Genomic DNA, 15,315 nt, shown 5'->3' with positions numbered 1-15,315 from the left:
TGCTCCAAGTCTGAACCTGGGACAGGTTTATAGAGCTTGAGGTGACAGTTTATGCCTCCATCACCCCATAACCCCCGTCCCCAGCCCCACAGAGATGTTCCTGCACGTTTAATTCACCGCAGAGCGGGAGCAGCAGGGCAGGGAGGGGATCCTGCCCCTCTGCTGCGTGAAGGGGAGACCTTAGAGCAGCTCCAGTGCCTAAAGGGGCTCCAGGAAACCTGGAGAGGGGCTTTGGACAAGGGATGGAGGGACAGGACAAGGGCAATGGCTTTAACCTGCCAGAGGGGAGATTGAGATGAGCTCTGAGGCAGAAGCTCTTCCCTGTGAGGGTGCTGAGGCGCTGGCACAGGGTGCCCAGAGAAGCTGTGGCTGCCCCATCCCTGGCAGTGTTCAAGGCCAGGTTGGACACAGGGGCTTGGAGCAACCTGCTCCAGTGGAAGGTGTCCCTGCGCATGGCTTTAGATGAGCTTTAAGGTCCCTCCAACCCAACCCATTCCAGGATTCTGTTCTCCATGTTGGGAGTGATCCTGGTAGAACGGGGGGTTTGGGAAGAGCAACGCTTTGGGGAATGCTGGAGCTCGCCCAGAGCACAAAATGCTCCCAGTTGTTTATCTTCCCTCTTTCCAAAGTCCTCCTGCTCCGGCGGCACCATCAGCTCCTGCTGGGATGGGGAACGTTGGGAATGGCACCGGCTCGACACGGTTTGGGTTTACAAGGGGTTTGCATGGCTTTACACCGGCTTTACACCGCCTGTGCAAGGCTTTCACTGGCCTTTCACTAGGTTTGCACTGGCTTTACCCCACTTTTACCCCAGATTTAACTGGTTTGACCCCACTTTTAACTGGGTTTACCTGGTTTTTCACCAGTTTACACAGGTTTACAAAGGGTTTAGACTGGGGTTTGTGTGGTGTTACACTGTTTTGCACAGTGTTAGATGGTTTTACACTGGGTTTACATGGTTTTACACTGCTTTTACACTGGTTTTACACGAATTTCCTCTGGTTTTACACTGGTTTAACAGTTGAACACAGTTTTACACCGGTTTTGCACAGTTTTACACAATGTTACACTGGTTTTACACAGTTTTACACAATGTTACACTGGTTTTACACAGTTTAACACTGTTTTACATGGATTTGCACTGGTTTTACACAGTTTTACACCGGTTTCACATGCATTTACACTGGTTTTACACAGTTTTACACTGGTTTCACATGGATTTACACTGGTTTTACACTGGTTTCACATGGATTTACACCAGTTTTACACAGTTTTACACTGGTTCCACATGGATTCACGCTGGTTTTACACACTTTTACACTGTTTTCACATGGATTTACACTGGTTTTACACAGTTTTACACTGTTTTCACATGGATTTACACTGGTTTTACACTGGTTTCACATGGATTTACACTGGTTTTACACTGGTTTCACATGGATTCACGCTGGTTTTACACACTTTTACACTGTTTTCACATGGATTTACACTGGTTTTACACAGTTTTACACCAGTTCCACATGGATTTACACTGGTTTTACACAGTTTTACACCAGTTCCACATGGATTTACACTGGTTTTACACAGTTTTACACCAGTTCCACATGGATTTACACTGGTTTTACACAGTTTTACACCAGTTCCACATGGATTTACACTGGTTTTACACAGTTTTACACCGGTTCCACATGGATTTACACTGGTTTTACATCGGTTTCACATGGATTCACGCTGGTTTTACACAGTTTTACACCGGTTCCACATGGATTTACACTGGTTTTACACAGTTTTACACCGGTTCCACATGGATTTACACTGGTTTTACATTGGTTTCACATGGATTCACGCTGGTTTTACACTGTTTTCACATGGATTTACACCGCTTCCACATGCTTCCGCCCGCCCCTACCATACCCCCACACCGCATGGCCGCGCCGCGTCCCCTTTTATCGCGACACACCCACGACAACTCCCCCATCCCGAGCTGGAACCACCCCCCCACCGTTCCCCATCCACTCGTATCGGGCTCCATTTTCCCCTCCCGCGTGGGCCGGGGCCAGGCAGCGCTGCGGAGCCACCGAGCGCATCCACCGGGCGGCGGCGGCGGCGGCGGCGGCGGCGGAGGAGGAGGAGGAGGAGGAGGAGGCCGGGGGGGGCGGCGGAGGGAGGGAGCAGTTGAATTCAAACACAAACAACCGCATGGGGCGCGGACCCTCCGCCGCTCCGCGCCGCCTCTAACGCCGCGGGGCCGGGGCTGCCCCCCCCCCGCCGCCGCGCCCCCCCCATAGGGCTCGTTACCGGGCGCCGCCGCACCGGGGGGCAGGAGGAACCTTCGGGTCCCCTCCTCCTCCTCCTTCCCCCCCCCCCCCTCCCCGCGGTGCTTTGCCGTGCGGATCCCTCCTGCTTTAGGGGTTCGCGTCCTAAAGTTCGGCTTTAACCCCCCCCTTTCCCTTTCCCCTTCTCCCCTTTCCCCCTTTCCCCTTCCCCTCCGTTGCACCGGGAGCAGCCGCCAGCGAAGATGTCCCGGTCCAACCGGCAGAAGGAATACAAATGCGGGGACCTGGTCTTTGCCAAGATGAAGGGTTACCCGCACTGGCCCGCCCGGGTAAGCAACCGGCGACCGAACGAGGCGGGGGGACAGCCACGGGACCCGGTTTGATCCTTCCGCCCGCTTTCCCGGTGCTCCCCGTTGCATAACGCGGCCGGTGAACCGGGAACGGGGGGGGACACACACGGGACTCCCGGCTGGCTCCAACTTTACCGCTGCCTTATATAAGGCCGCGGGGTGGAAAAGTTGGGGGGGGAGGTCGGTACCGGGGGGGGGGGGGGAAGCGCTTTGTGGTTATTTTAATGGGATTTTGGGGGTTTCGGGTACCGGGAACCGCGTCCCGGGGCCCTTCTGTGCTGTTTATTCACCCCCACTCTTGGGGGGTGTGGAGGGGATCGGGGGGGTCACGGGTGGGAATGGGGGGACCCATAGGTTGGGTTCCTATGGGCAGAAGGGTGAAGCGCCGCTTCCCGCTCCGGAGCACGGGGGGATTTGGGGGGGGGGGGGGTGTAGCTAAAATCACCCCCCCCCAATCCTATCATCCTATTGTGACCCCCGTGGCCTTCCCACCGCCGCGGGGCCATGGGGGGGGGCCTGGAGTTGGGCTTTGGATAATGGATGCTATGGAGGAGTTGGGACGGAGTTTGGGGGGGGACACACACACACACGTGGGGGTGCCGAGGCAGGTGCCCACCATGTGCCAGGCCCCCAGTCCCATTCCTGGCTGCCGGGCAGCATTCCCAAGCACCGTATGGATGGTGGAGGGGGGGGTCCCTGCGCGGCGCTGGGGACCCCAAAGCCCCCGGCGTGGGGGGCAGCACATGGGCCGCGGACACCGGGATGCAGCCAGCTTGATCCCGGTGGGAAGCTCCGGCTTGGGGATACGGTTGGGGTTATATGAAGCAGTTAATGATGCAGTTTAATCCTTGGAATGTTTCCCCCCCCCCCTTTCCCGGCCTTGTTGCAAACTGGGCCGCTAACACCCCCCCCCCCCTTGCTTCCCGAATCAAAGCGGAACGGGGAGGAATCGCGCTGCTTGTCCCCTCGCCACCATTCCCAACATTCCCAACCATTCCCGACCATTCCCTCCTCCTTCCCCCCTCCTGGCTTTGAATAACTTTTGTTTGGTTTGTAGGGCTCTGGCGGGGAGGCCGCGGAGGGGGTTGGGAACCGCTCGGATTTGGCACCGGCCGCTGGAAGCGGCTTTGCGAGGAGGAGCCACAGGGATCCACCATCATGGAACAGGTTTTCCATGAGGGATATGGGGTGGATAAAGGGGGATTTGGGGTGTTGAACACCCCCCACCCCCCCCATCACCGCTCCCTCCGGTGACTAACCCCGTGACTAAGCGGGTGTTGTGATGAAACGTGCTGGGATGGTTGTTCCCAACCAGGTGTGGCTGGAATGGCGAGGGAAGGGGTAGGAATGGCAAAGGGAAAGCTGGAAGCACCGTGGGGAGGTCGGGGTTATGGCGGCAGCTCAGTGCCCCCCCACTTCGGTTCAATGGGGCAGCGCTAAAGAGAAGGGAAACTGAGGCACGGAGATGAGGGGCGGGGAGCGGGACCTCTGCTTCCTCACACACACACACCATCCTCTTCCTCACATCCCAGCCCTTATCCAGGCAGCCCATCCGTTATCCAGAACCCGCTGGGATGAGGTGGGAGCACGGCAGGGACCGGGGTGCGCTGTGCCAGGGGTCCCATTCCCATCGCCAGGCATACGGTGGGGGGCGCTCCTTGTAGCCAGGTCGGATCCACTTTGGGGCTGAATCCAGGGAACTTGGGGGGCAGGGGTGCTGGGTGCAGCCCATCACCGTGGTGTCATACCCAGCTGGGCACTGGGATGGGGCTGCATGAGCCCGGCCCCCCAACCCACCTGCCTGTGCGCCCCATGTGAATGAATTCCATTCATTCCCTCTTCCCTACGGCCAACTCCCCACTGCCAGCAATGGGGAAACTGAGGCGGGGTGGGGGGGGAACTGCTCCCTTGGGGTCCCCGGGACCTCCCTTTGCTCCGCTCCTGCCCCATGGACCAGTTGCAAAGGGCAGGAGCAGAGGTTGGGGGCAGAGTCCACAGTGGGGCTTGTGCCCGTCCCTCCCTTGCCACGCTCCGGAGCCTCTTGTTCCCAGTGCCCCCCAGTGCCGGGGGCAAGGACGTGCTGGTGCCACCGGGGGGGGGGACAGTGGGGGGGGACTGTGCTTTAACCTGCAACCACCGAGCAACGGGATGGACAAAGCCACACCGGAGCCTGGCCCGGGGCTCTTTGGCCCTTGGGGGGTGTTGGGGGGCTCCCCCCCCCAGCACCCATGGGTGCTATCGCGGTGCCCAGCAGGGTGTCACCCGCAGGCCAGCTCCCGCCTGCCCCTGCAGATAGAGGAGCCCCACGGGAAGGGGGTGCTGGGGAAGGGCAGAGATAAGGGTTGGGTGCTGGGTCCCGCCTCATCGGGGCCCATCCGTGGGTCTCGAGCACGACCTTGGCCAAGGACGGGTCCTGGCGTGGGGACACGGCGCCCGGTGTCCGGGTGTCCCTGGTTGTTGCATTGGAGGAGATGAGCTGGGAAGGTCCCTTCGGCTCAAACTGTGTCCTCAGCGACGTTCCTTAGGGAAGGAGGCTGAAACCAGCACGTTGGGGGGGCTCTGTGGGGGGCTCGGGGGCCGTGTTCCCACTCGGGATAGTGGAGCCTTTGCTCCGTCGTCCCGGGAATGAGCTGAGAGAAGGGTGAGACCATCCCCGCTCCCCTCATCCCTGCTCCTGGAATGCGTTTGGAGGTGCCGGATGGGGGGAGCAGAGGGAGCTTTGGGGCAGGATGGTGGTGCCGGGGGTGGGGCTTGGGTAGGGCATGATCCCAAAAAACCCCCTGGATCCGGGAAGATGGATGCTCCCAACTGATGGCAACGGAGCCGCATCCTGGTCCAGCTCTGCGGGAGCAGGGAATGTGCGCAGCAGCTTCCCGCTCGTTCCCGGTGCCCGCAGCCCCTTGGCACAGCAGCATCTCTTAGTCCCGGATGGCGAGGGGTGAAGCCGGGCGGTATTCCCAGCTCTGGGAATGAAACCCTGGGCCCGGTCAGCCCTTAGAGCATCCCCGTCTGATGGTTTGGGGGACATTGGGGTGACAGTGACACGGCAAAGGCTGCGCCGTGGGGCAGCAGCACCCCGGGAGTGGCACCCAGCACCCCAAGGCCCTGCTCGGCTCCTTCCAGGCTTCCCTTGGGAATTGCTGGCTCCTCGTGCCGGCTGGAGCCGGGGGGGGCGGGGGGGCGTTATTTTTAGCTGCTATTTAAAGCCGCCGGAGTCGCTTTCGCTCTATTCCCACTTGGCACCTTGGGAATATTCGCGCTCAGGGAAGCAGCACCTGACAGCAGCGGGATCACGGCGCCTTTGGGGGGGGGCCCAGCACCGAGCACCCCGACACCTCCTGCTTTATCCCTATGGAAGCGATGGCTCCCGCGGGATCTGTGGAGCTAAATCTGGCTGAGCCAGTCTAGACAAGAGCTTATCCGTGGGGTGGGAGAAGGGACCCCCCCGCTGCCCTGGCACCGCTGGGCACAGTGTGAATGCCGGGGGGGGGGGGGTGCTGCCAGGGGGTGGATTCCCAAGGGATGCTGTTCTCCCGAGCCGTGCCCGGTTGGACGCGCCGGCGTCCGGGTGTTCCCTGTGCTCATCCCATCCCGGTGTCCCGCAGATTGACGAGATGCCGGAAGCCGCCGTCAAATCCTCCTCCAACAAATACCAAGTGTTCTTCTTCGGGACCCACGAGACGTGAGTGGGGGGCAGCGGGGGGGCAGCAGCGCCCCATGGCCATGGGGAGAGGTGGGATCCATCCCTCACGGCTCCTTCCTTCCCGAGCAGAGCGTTCCTGGGGCCCAAAGACCTCTTCCCCTACGAGGAATGCAAGGAGAAGTTTGGGAAGCCCAACAAGCGGAAAGGCTTCAGCGAAGGCTTGTGGGAGATCGAGAACAACCCAACAGTCAAAGCCTCTGGCTACCAGGTGAGCGGTGGTTGGGTCGTCCCCTCCACGTGGCTCATTCCCCCCGTGTCGTTCCCGATGTGATTCCCTGCGCGATTCCCTTCAGCCCACCCAGAAGAAGACCTGCCCCGAGGACGCCGAGCGGGAGCCGGAGGGCGACGGGGAGAAGAAGGGCAACGCCGAGGGCAGCAGCGACGAGGAGGGGAAGCTGGTGATCGACGAGCAATCCAAGGAGAAGAACGAGAAAGCCGGGATCAAGAGGAAAGCAGAAGATGCTTCCGAGGTAGGAAAAGGTCGGGAATGGGGCTGCGGGTACCGGGGGGCGGGGGGGGCCAGGCTGAGCCTCGCTTCTCCCTTGCCCAGAACTCCCCCAAACGCCCCAAGGAAGCGGAGGGGCAGGAAGGGGTGAAGATGGACAACGAGGAGCCCCCCAAGGAGGAGCCGAAGCCCAACGCGGGCGATGGGGAGAAGAACAGCGCCGCCGGCGCGCCCGACGCCACCGAGGCCAAGGAGACGGGCACGGGGGAGGTCAGAGACCACAAGGAGAGGTGAGTGCGCGCCGCGGGCTCCCCTCGGGGCGACGGAGCCGCCGCGACCGAGCCCCCCCTCCATGTGCGTGTCTCCCCACGGCAGCCTGTAGCGGGCTCCCCGGCGCGCCGGTCCCGTCCCCGATGGGCTCCTTTGGGTGCTGCTCGTTGCGTGCGAAGCTCCGGCTGAGGAAAAACCCACCCGAACCCGCGATTGAAACCAGGAACCAAGAGCCGAGGAATGAATTGAGCCCCCGGGGGGAGAGCCCCGAGCCCCGGCCCGCGCCCCCCCCGGCGCGGTGCATGCTTCTGTAGTGTGAGTCCTAGGGGCTGAGCAGTTGATTGATTGGAAATAAAAGCGATTCATGCCTTTTTAAAGCGCTTCCACACCGGCTGGCGCCTCCCTTTGCGCGGGTCCGCTGCCCGCGGCGGCCGGAGCGGGTCCCGCCGGGTCACGGCTCCCCCGGCCCCGGGCCCTGAGGAGAAAATGGAGCCGGGGCTGAGGACTACAGCTCCCAGCGGCCACCGAGAGGCCCCGGCCGGGGCAGCGCGTAGGCCGCGGGGGGAGCCCCGGCCTCGCTTAGGGAGCCCCGCGGGGCGGCGGGGAGGGGCCGCGGCCTCCATCGCAGACCAAGGCCGCGGACACCGGGGGTGTGCGCGGAGGGGCGGTGAGGGAAAGGACTACAACTCCCAGCGTGCACCGCGCGGTCCCCCAAGGCACAGCGCGGGCGGTGGGGGGGGAGAGGACTACAACTCCCAGCGTGCACCGCGCGGCCCTAAGGCACCGCGCCGGCAGTGGAGGGAAGGACTACAACTCCCAGCGTGCACCGCGCCGCCACAGAGTCCCCCTCCCCCGGGACTACCCGTCCCGGCGTGCACCGCGCCAGGCCACGCCCCCTCGCGGCTCGGAGGGCGCGGGAGCTGGAGGTGAGGGCGGGGGGACGCGACACCGGGGGCCTCTGGGGGGCACCGGGGGCCTATGGGGGGCGTTTGGGGGTCCCCTTGGGACAGGGAGCTCTAGAGGGGGTCCTGCTGGGGAGAGGGACCACGCTCAGAGCGACCCCGGGGTGCCACTGGGGGGGGGGGGCATGTAAGAGGGACCCCGGGTGACCCCCCCCTCTAAGTCACAGCATCCATGACCCCATGGGTGTCCCTGAGTGCCCCATGGGTGTCCCTGAGTGCCCCATGGGTGTCTCTGTGTGCCCCATGGGGGTCCTTGGGTGTCTCATGGGGGTCCCTGAGTACCCCATGGGGATCCCCGAGTGCCTCAAAGGGGTCTCTGGGTGCCCCATGGGGGTCCTTGGATGTCCCATGGGGGTCCCTGAGTACCCCATGGGGGTCCCCGAGTGCCTCAAGGGGGTCCCTGGGTGCCCCATGGGGGTCCCCGGGTGCCTCAGCGTGTCCCCCCCAGCCATGCGCCTCTCGGCCGTGCTGGCTGCGGCGCGGCTGCCCGCCGGTTACCGGCACGGCACGTGGCCCCCCGACACCGCGGCCGCCAAGCACCGCAACCCGCCGGGCAAGCAGCGCCGCAGGGTCATCGTGGAGCCCATCGCCAGCGAGGACTGGAAGGTGTTCCAGGGGGACACGGTGAGTGTGTGTGTGTGTCCCCCCTTTTTATCCTCCCCCCCCATCCCCACACAACGGGGTCCATGCCCATTGACCCCCCGCTTCTCCTCACGCCGCAGGTCCAGGTCCTGAGCGGGAAGGACGCGGGGAAGCAGGCGATGGTCACCCAGGTGGTGCGAGCCCGCAACTGGGTGGTGGTGGAAGGGCTGAACACGGTGAGGCTGGAGCTGGGGACTGGGGGGGGGGCACACACAGGCTGTGGGTGCTGGTGGTGACCCCCCCATCCCCATGCCAGCACTACCGCTACATCAACCGCACCACCAAGTACAGCGGCACCTACGTTGCCAGCGAGGCGCCGCTGCTGCTCAGCCAGATCTCCCTGGTGGACCCCGAGGACCGGTAACGGGCACGGAGAAGGGGGTGAGAGGACCCCCCCCAAAGTGACCCCCCCACTATGACCCCCCCTTCAAGCTGCTGTTTGCCGTCAGGAAGCCCACGGAGGTGCAATGGCGCTACACGGAGGAGGGCGAGCGCGTCCGCGTGTCCCTGCGCAGCGGCCGCATCATCCCTTTGCCGCTGCAGCAGCGCCGCGACGGCATCGTCCCCGAGCAGTGGATCGGTGAGTGGGGACATGGCGGGGGGACACACACATGTTGGGATCACGGGGAGGGGCTGGGGGGGGGGTCAACGCTGTCCCTTGGCACACAGATGGCCCAAAGGACACGTCGGTGGAGGATGCGATGGAGAAGACGTACGTGCCGTCTCTGAAGACCTTTGAGGAGGAGATCATGGATGCAATGGACATCGTGGAGACGCGCCGGGCTAAGAAATCTTACTGGTATTAACTGGGGGGGGACTGGACCACCCCCCCCAGGGTAATAAACACCTCTCACGTTGCCCCGTGGTGCTTTGGTGCAGCCACTGATGATGGGTTTATTGCGGCCGGTGCCCGGTGCTGGGGTTCGGGGGGCTCTGTCCCGCTGGGGGGGGCTCAGCTTCATCCTCGCTGCCTTCCTCCTCCTCCTCCTCCAGCCCCGCCAGCACCGTGCCCAGGGGGCAGCGCGCGGCCACCAGCACCAGGTTCCGTGGGGAGAACCGGGGGTCGAAGAGGGGCACGAGGGCGCAGTGGAAGCCTGTGGGGACACGGAGGGGGGGGCTCAGCGGTGGCACCGGTGGCACCGGCCCGTCGCCGGGGGCAGCGCCGCCGGGCACCCACCGCGCTCCCGCAGGTAGAGCAGCCGGTCGAGGAGGATGAGGGTCTCCACCAGCGGCGCCAGCAGCAGCGTGAGGCTGAAGAAGGCCACGACCTGGTGCTGCTGCTCCAGCATGGTCCCGACCGCGGCCGAATCCAGCGGGATGCTGGCGGGATCCAGCCCCACGCGGGGCAGCCCCAGGCGGGCGTATCTGGGGGGGGATAGGGGGGGCTGAAGGGGGTCCCCCCCACCCCAAACCCTCTGAGGGGAAGCCCCAAACTTGCTGGGGGACACTAATAGGGGTCGTCCCCCCTAAACTGACTGAGGGGGGTTCCCACAACCCAAACTCCCTGGGGGAGGCCCCAAACTCACTTGGGGACACTAATGGGGCTCCCCCCCCCCCAGCCACACTGGGGGACATTAATAAGGGTGTCCCCCCCCAAACCTCACTGGGGAACACACAGAGGGGAGTCCCCCCACCTCAATCTCACTGAGGGGAAGCCCCAAACTTACTGGGGGACACACATGGGGCTTCCCCCCCCCAAATCTCACCGGGGGGGTCCGTGCCCCCCCCCCCCCGACACACTGCGGGAAGCTGAGGGCATGCGCCTTCTTCACGGTCTGCACCCCGGGGCGCCTGAGGCCGGGCCGGGCCCCCCGGATGAGGGTCTCGAGCACAGCCCGGTAGCAATGCGCCCGCAGGCGGGGGCTGCCCCCCCCCAGGCGCCCCCGGTACTGCTCCAGCGCGTGGCAGGCGCTCTCCCGCGCCCGGTACGAGAGCTCATGGCCCGGTAAAGCGGAGACCCAGGAGCTGAGCGGGTACCCGGGGGGGTGCGGGGGGGTCGAGAGCTTCATGTAGCAGCAGCCCACCGAGGCCACGGCGGCCACCGCGGGGCTGCGGGCGAAGTGGCGCAGCAGCGCCGGGCTCAGGTCCCCGCAGGCGTGGAGCCCCGTCACCAGCACCCGCTGCCCGTCCGTTGCCCCCCCCGGGCCCCCCAAGGGGTTCCGGGCAGCAGGAGCGGGTGGGTTGGGGGGTAACAGGAATTCCCCCCATGGAAGCAGCGGGTCCAAGCGGCCCGGAACGTGCTGTGGGCCCCGGGGGGTGAGCGGGGAGCGGGGCTGGGGGGGGGGGCGGCGCCGGGGGGGCCGCTCGGGGCCGGTGCCCCCCGTTTTGTGCAGCTCCCGCAGCAGCTCCCGGTCGAAGCGCTCGGCGGCTCCGGCCAAGCGGCCGTCACCCTCCACCGCCGTGACGGAGAAACCGAGGCCGAAGGCCAGGAACCGCGAGAGGTGGCCCTGGGAAAGGGGGGGGGACACACACTCAGACAATGGGGACACACATGGAGACCCCCCCCCCCAGGGCCCCCCCGTTCCTACCTGCCCCGCTCCGACGTCCACCACGTGCGTGCAGCCGGTGGCCTGGCTCAGGCGCTGCAGGAGCTGTGGGGACAGGAGGGTGTTGGGGGGTGTTTTGGGGGGGTAAGGGTGCGGGGGGGGGGGGCACCCACGTTTCCCAGGCGCCGGATCTCGTGCTGCTTCTTGGGCTTGACGTGGCGGCGCAGCAGCGGGTGCAGGCGGCGGCTCTGGCAGGGGGGGCGCGCGGCGGCGCCGGGGGGGCCCCGCGGGAAGGACAGGGCGCGGGAGGCGGCGGCGAAGGCCAACAGGGACAGCGGCCAGAGGGGCCCCGGCCCCCCCGGATCGGGCCCCCCCAGGAGGCGGGCGAGCTGCGGGGGGGCGGCCGAGGCCAGGGCTGCCTGCCATGGGGGGGGGGAGCTGCGCCCACAGCCCCTCGGCGAAGAAATCCTGCGGGAGAGGGGGCGGTGGGGCTGGGGGATGTGGGGGGACACGGGGGGAGATATGGGGGGGCCCGGGGGGGGCACTCACGATGACGCAGGCGTCGAGCAGGGGCCGGTACAGAGACAGCAGCCGGACGATGTCGGCTGCTCGCTGCTGCTCCCACTGCAGAGCCCCATGGGGGGGGGGCGGCCATGGGGGAACCTGGGGAGGGGGGTGGTGATGTCATCCTGGGGGTGTGAGGTCACCCCTTGGGGTGTGATGTCATCCGGGGGGTGTCCCCTGGGGCGGTGACGTCACTCCTGGGGCTGTGATGTCATCCCAGGGCTTCCCCTGGGGCTGTGACGTCACTCCTGGGGCTGTGATGTCATCCCAGGGCTTCCCCTGGAGCTGTGACATCATGGGGGGTGTCCCCCCATGGGCTGTGATGTCACCCATGTGGCTGTGATGTCATCCCGGGGTGTTTCCTGGGACGCTGATGTCACCACTAGGGCTCTGACGTCATCACCAGGCGCCATCCCCCTCCCCCTGGCTGTGAGCTCACCGGGCCGATGACATCACACCGGTGTCCATGACGTCACCGGGCAGTGACATCACCGGGGCCGCGGCTCCCTCGCCCCTCCCACCGCCGTGACGTCACCCGGCCGTGCCATTTCCCCCCCCCCCTTCCCGCGGCCGTGACGTCATCACCGGGCAGCTCCAGCGCGTGTTTGTGTCCCCCCCCCCGCCGTGACGTCACCCGGCACGTCACCACCGCGGGGAGCCGCCGCGCACCACTCACCGCCCGCCTCCATCCGCGCCTTCCCGCCGGGCTATCGCGTCACTTCCGCCGGTTACCCCGCCTCGTGCCGCGGCCGCCGGTGCCGGCTCCGGGGGGGTCCCGGTTCCTCCCCCCCCCCGCTCCCCTCCCCCCCCCGCGATGTCCGACCTGATCCTCAACGTGCACGCGGCGCACGTGGCGCGGCCCCGCGCGGCCCCGCGCGGCAACCGGAAGCACCGGCGCTTCCTGCAGCGGCGGCGCGCGGAGCGGCGGGGGCCGGCGCCCGCCCGCGCCAAAGGCAGCGGCGGGAGCGGGAGCGGCCCCGCAGCGCCCCCCAGCGGCCCGGCGGTGGCGATCGACTGCGAGATGGTGGGTACGGGCCCCGGCGGGCGCCGCAGCGCCCTGGCCCGCTGCAGCATCGTGGGCTACGGCGGGGACGTGCTGTACGACCGGTACGTCCGGCCCGCCGCGCCCGTCGTGGATTACCGCACCCGCTGGAGCGGCATCCGGCGGCACCACATGGCCGGCGCCGTCCCGTTCGGCGCGGCGCGGAAAGAGGTGCGGAGCCGGGCCGGGTTTTTGGGTGGGGGGTGGGGTGGGGGGGGGAGGCTCGTTGTGGGTCCCGCCGTGGGGCAGCCCCACGGGGGGAGGCTGCGTTCACGCCGAGCCGCTTCCGCAGATCCTGCGCCTCCTCGCGGGGAAGGTGGTGGTGGGTCACGCCGTCCACAACGACTTCAAGGCGCTCAAGTACTTCCACCCCGAAGCTCTCACCCGCGACACGTCCAAGATGCCGCTGCTGAACCGCAAAGGCGGCTTCCCCGAGAACGCCACCGTGTCCCTGAAGCGCCTGGCCAAGGAGCTGCTGCACAAGGACATCCAGGTGGGGCACCCCCCCGGCGGGAAGGGCCCCAGCCCTGGCAGTGTTCAAGGCCAGGTTGGACACAGGGGCTTGGAGCAACCTGCTCTAGTGGAAGGTGTCCCTGCCCGTGGCTTTAGATGAGCTTTAAGGTTGCTCCAACCCGACCCATTCCATGATTCCCACCATCCTGAGCTCGGGGCGCTCCAAGTTGTGCCCCCACTGCGAGGCTGCCCCGTGCCTCAGTTTCCCCCTCACTGGGTGCCAGCCCACAGGAGGAGGGACCCCTGCAGCGCTGGGGGGGGGGGGTTAGTGTCAGAGCAGTGTCTCAGGCTGTGCCCCCCCCGTGCTCTGTCCCCAACAGGTCGGGAAGAGCGGCCACTCCTCGGTGGAGGACGCCCGGACCACCATGGAGCTCTACAAGGTGGTGGAGGTGGAATGGGAGCAACAGCTCCTGCTGACCCCCAAGCAGGAGTGAGGCCCCCCCAGCTCCATCCTGCACCCCAAGAGGGGTCCCGGTGCTGTTCCATCCATCCCTATGGACAACGGGTGGGAGCATGGAGCCGGGCACCAGCATCCCTGCGCCCTGATGTGCCTTATCCCAGCACTGTGTGACAGCCCCCGTCCTCCCCAGCGACGTGGGGCAGAGCTGGGGCCACACTGTGCCCCCCAGCGGTGCTGGTACCACAGTCTGGGTGCCTCCGAGGGGCTCTCCCTGCTCCACAGCCCCATTCCCTGCGGGAAGCGGTGCCCAGGGCGGGCTCCTTCCCTTCCTGGTCCTTCCCATCTTGCACAACTACCTCTGCCAGGAGCAGGAAGCGCCGAAGGGCTCCGGGAGCTCTTCGTTTGGGAGCTTTGGTTCCATCTTCCTCATTGCACAAGGGCCAGGACGAGCCTGGGCACGGGGGACCGGTGCCACCAGTGCCACCAGTGCCACCACCGCGTCCTTAGCGCTGCCTCCGGTGTGGGGCTGCCCCGAACCCCAGTTCTGGGGCTGCCCCGGGGTGGGGGCTGTTTGGAACTGAGCTGGTTACAGCCCCAATCCCAATTAAACGGGAATGATTCATGAGCCTTTTGGTGCTGGAGACCAATGGGGGGACCCCCCCGGGGGGGTGGGCAGTGGGGTGCCCCACACCAGGCTCTGTGGGGGTGCTGCTGGTTGAAGGAGAAGCAGTTGCCCGCCCCCCCCCCACCTTCACACCAGCCCATGCTCATGGGGGACCCCCCCATTGTCACCCCCTTTCCCAGTTCAGTCGTGGGCTGCTGGGTAGTGCCTGCTCCCAGGGCTTGGGGATCCCTCCTGCATCCATGTGGGACTGGGGGGGCCGCAGCATTCCCGAGCATCCCATGGGATCCTGCGGGGTGTTTTGGGGGTCAGCTCCCCTTTCCCAAAGGCTCCGTGTGTGTGCGCTCCCGCCTCACCCAGAGCCGTGCCGGGAAGGGGTGGGAATGCCCCCGGATCCCAGGGAAGGTGAGCGCATGGATGGGAAGCGGGAGCCTTTGTGTTGGAGCCGAGTTTACGACCAGGCTTTGGAATGGCCGAGCCTTAAAGGAGCTTTTACCTCCTCGGGAAGGAGGAGCCGGCGCCGGGGGGCACATGGAGGGGAGGGGGGGGGCCATGAGGTGTGTGTGTGGGGTCCCCCCCCCCCCCAGCCCCACAGTGGGGCACGTTCCCGCTGTCCGGCTGGGATCGATTCCCGAGGGAGCCCCACAGCTGGGATGGATTTGCAGGGGTGGGGGGGGGCAGCACGGGCGGCTTCACACCGCCCCCCCCAACCTTGGAGCCCCTCAGCTCAACGCAGTGAGAAGTTGGGGGGGTCCTGTCCCACCGGGGAGCTCGGGTGACACTGGACATTGTCCCCCCCCAATGAGAGGCAGTTGGGGGGTGACCCCCATTGGACCCTGCCCTCGGGATTTCTGCGGTTTCCAAGGAATTCGGGGGGGTGTGAAGCCTTTATCCGCCCTTCCCAACAGAATCCCTTCCAGATGTGGGGCGGGGGGGGGGTCCCACCCCATCCCCTCCACCCACTTCTCCAAATCCAGCTGCTTTTCCCCCAAATCCATGCCGTTGCCACCTCCTGTGGCCCTGGGGGGGGACACACACAC

At 65.7% G+C, this 15,315-nt stretch overlaps 4 protein-coding genes across 6 annotated transcripts; 3 read left to right on the top strand and 1 right to left on the bottom strand.

Moving 5' to 3' along the window:
- Window positions 1-1,008: 1,008 nt before the first annotated feature.
- HDGF (heparin binding growth factor) lies at window positions 1,009-7,427 on the top strand. Of its 2 annotated transcripts, none has more exons than XM_030474195.1 (6): window positions 1,009-2,605; window positions 6,232-6,308; window positions 6,399-6,537; window positions 6,623-6,799; window positions 6,880-7,064; window positions 7,150-7,427. In XM_030474195.1, exons 1-6 carry the CDS (start codon window positions 2,519-2,521, stop codon window positions 7,154-7,156), a joined length of 672 nt encoding a protein of 223 aa, XP_030330055.1. In that variant the 5' UTR covers window positions 1,009-2,518; the 3' UTR covers window positions 7,157-7,427. The 2 variants fall into 2 exon arrangements, with proteins under 2 accessions (XP_030330055.1, XP_030330056.1); XM_030474196.1 differs by lacking the exon at window positions 1,009-2,605 and adding an exon at window positions 3,693-3,793.
- Window positions 7,428-7,891: 464 nt separating this feature from the next.
- Window positions 7,892-9,513, top strand: MRPL24 (mitochondrial ribosomal protein L24). 2 transcript variants are annotated; one of them, XM_030474191.1, is made up of 6 exons: window positions 7,892-7,970; window positions 8,455-8,630; window positions 8,729-8,824; window positions 8,905-9,008; window positions 9,098-9,228; window positions 9,318-9,513. In XM_030474191.1, exons 2-6 carry the CDS (start codon window positions 8,457-8,459, stop codon window positions 9,452-9,454), a joined length of 642 nt encoding a protein of 213 aa, XP_030330051.1. In that variant the 5' UTR covers window positions 7,892-7,970; window positions 8,455-8,456; the 3' UTR covers window positions 9,455-9,513. The 2 variants fall into 2 exon arrangements, with proteins under 2 accessions (XP_030330051.1, XP_030330053.1); XM_030474193.1 differs by having other exon boundaries at window positions 9,081-9,228; window positions 9,318-9,510.
- Window positions 9,504-12,772, bottom strand: RRNAD1 (ribosomal RNA adenine dimethylase domain containing 1). The gene is made up of 7 exons (XM_030473667.1): window positions 12,375-12,772; window positions 11,684-11,797; window positions 11,308-11,602; window positions 11,177-11,239; window positions 10,389-11,095; window positions 9,826-10,013; window positions 9,504-9,742 (listed from the first exon to the last, which is right to left on the bottom strand). Exons 1-7 carry the CDS (start codon window positions 12,770-12,772, stop codon window positions 9,543-9,545), a joined length of 1,965 nt encoding a protein of 654 aa, XP_030329527.1. The 3' UTR covers window positions 9,504-9,542.
- On the top strand, window positions 12,397-14,278 carry ISG20L2 (interferon stimulated exonuclease gene 20 like 2). Its single transcript, XM_030474190.1, has 3 exons — window positions 12,397-12,911; window positions 13,033-13,233; window positions 13,574-14,278. Exons 1-3 carry the CDS (start codon window positions 12,513-12,515, stop codon window positions 13,685-13,687), a joined length of 714 nt encoding a protein of 237 aa, XP_030330050.1. The 5' UTR covers window positions 12,397-12,512; the 3' UTR covers window positions 13,688-14,278.
- Window positions 14,279-15,315: the final 1,037 nt, after the last annotated feature.

Source organism: Strigops habroptila, chromosome 22 (assembly GCF_004027225.2).
Source record: "Strigops habroptila isolate Jane chromosome 22, bStrHab1.2.pri, whole genome shotgun sequence".
Lineage (NCBI taxonomy): Eukaryota > Metazoa > Chordata > Aves > Psittaciformes > Psittacidae > Strigops > Strigops habroptila.
Note: the sequence above shows the minus strand (reverse complement) of the source record. Positions and strands in the feature narration are given on the sequence as shown.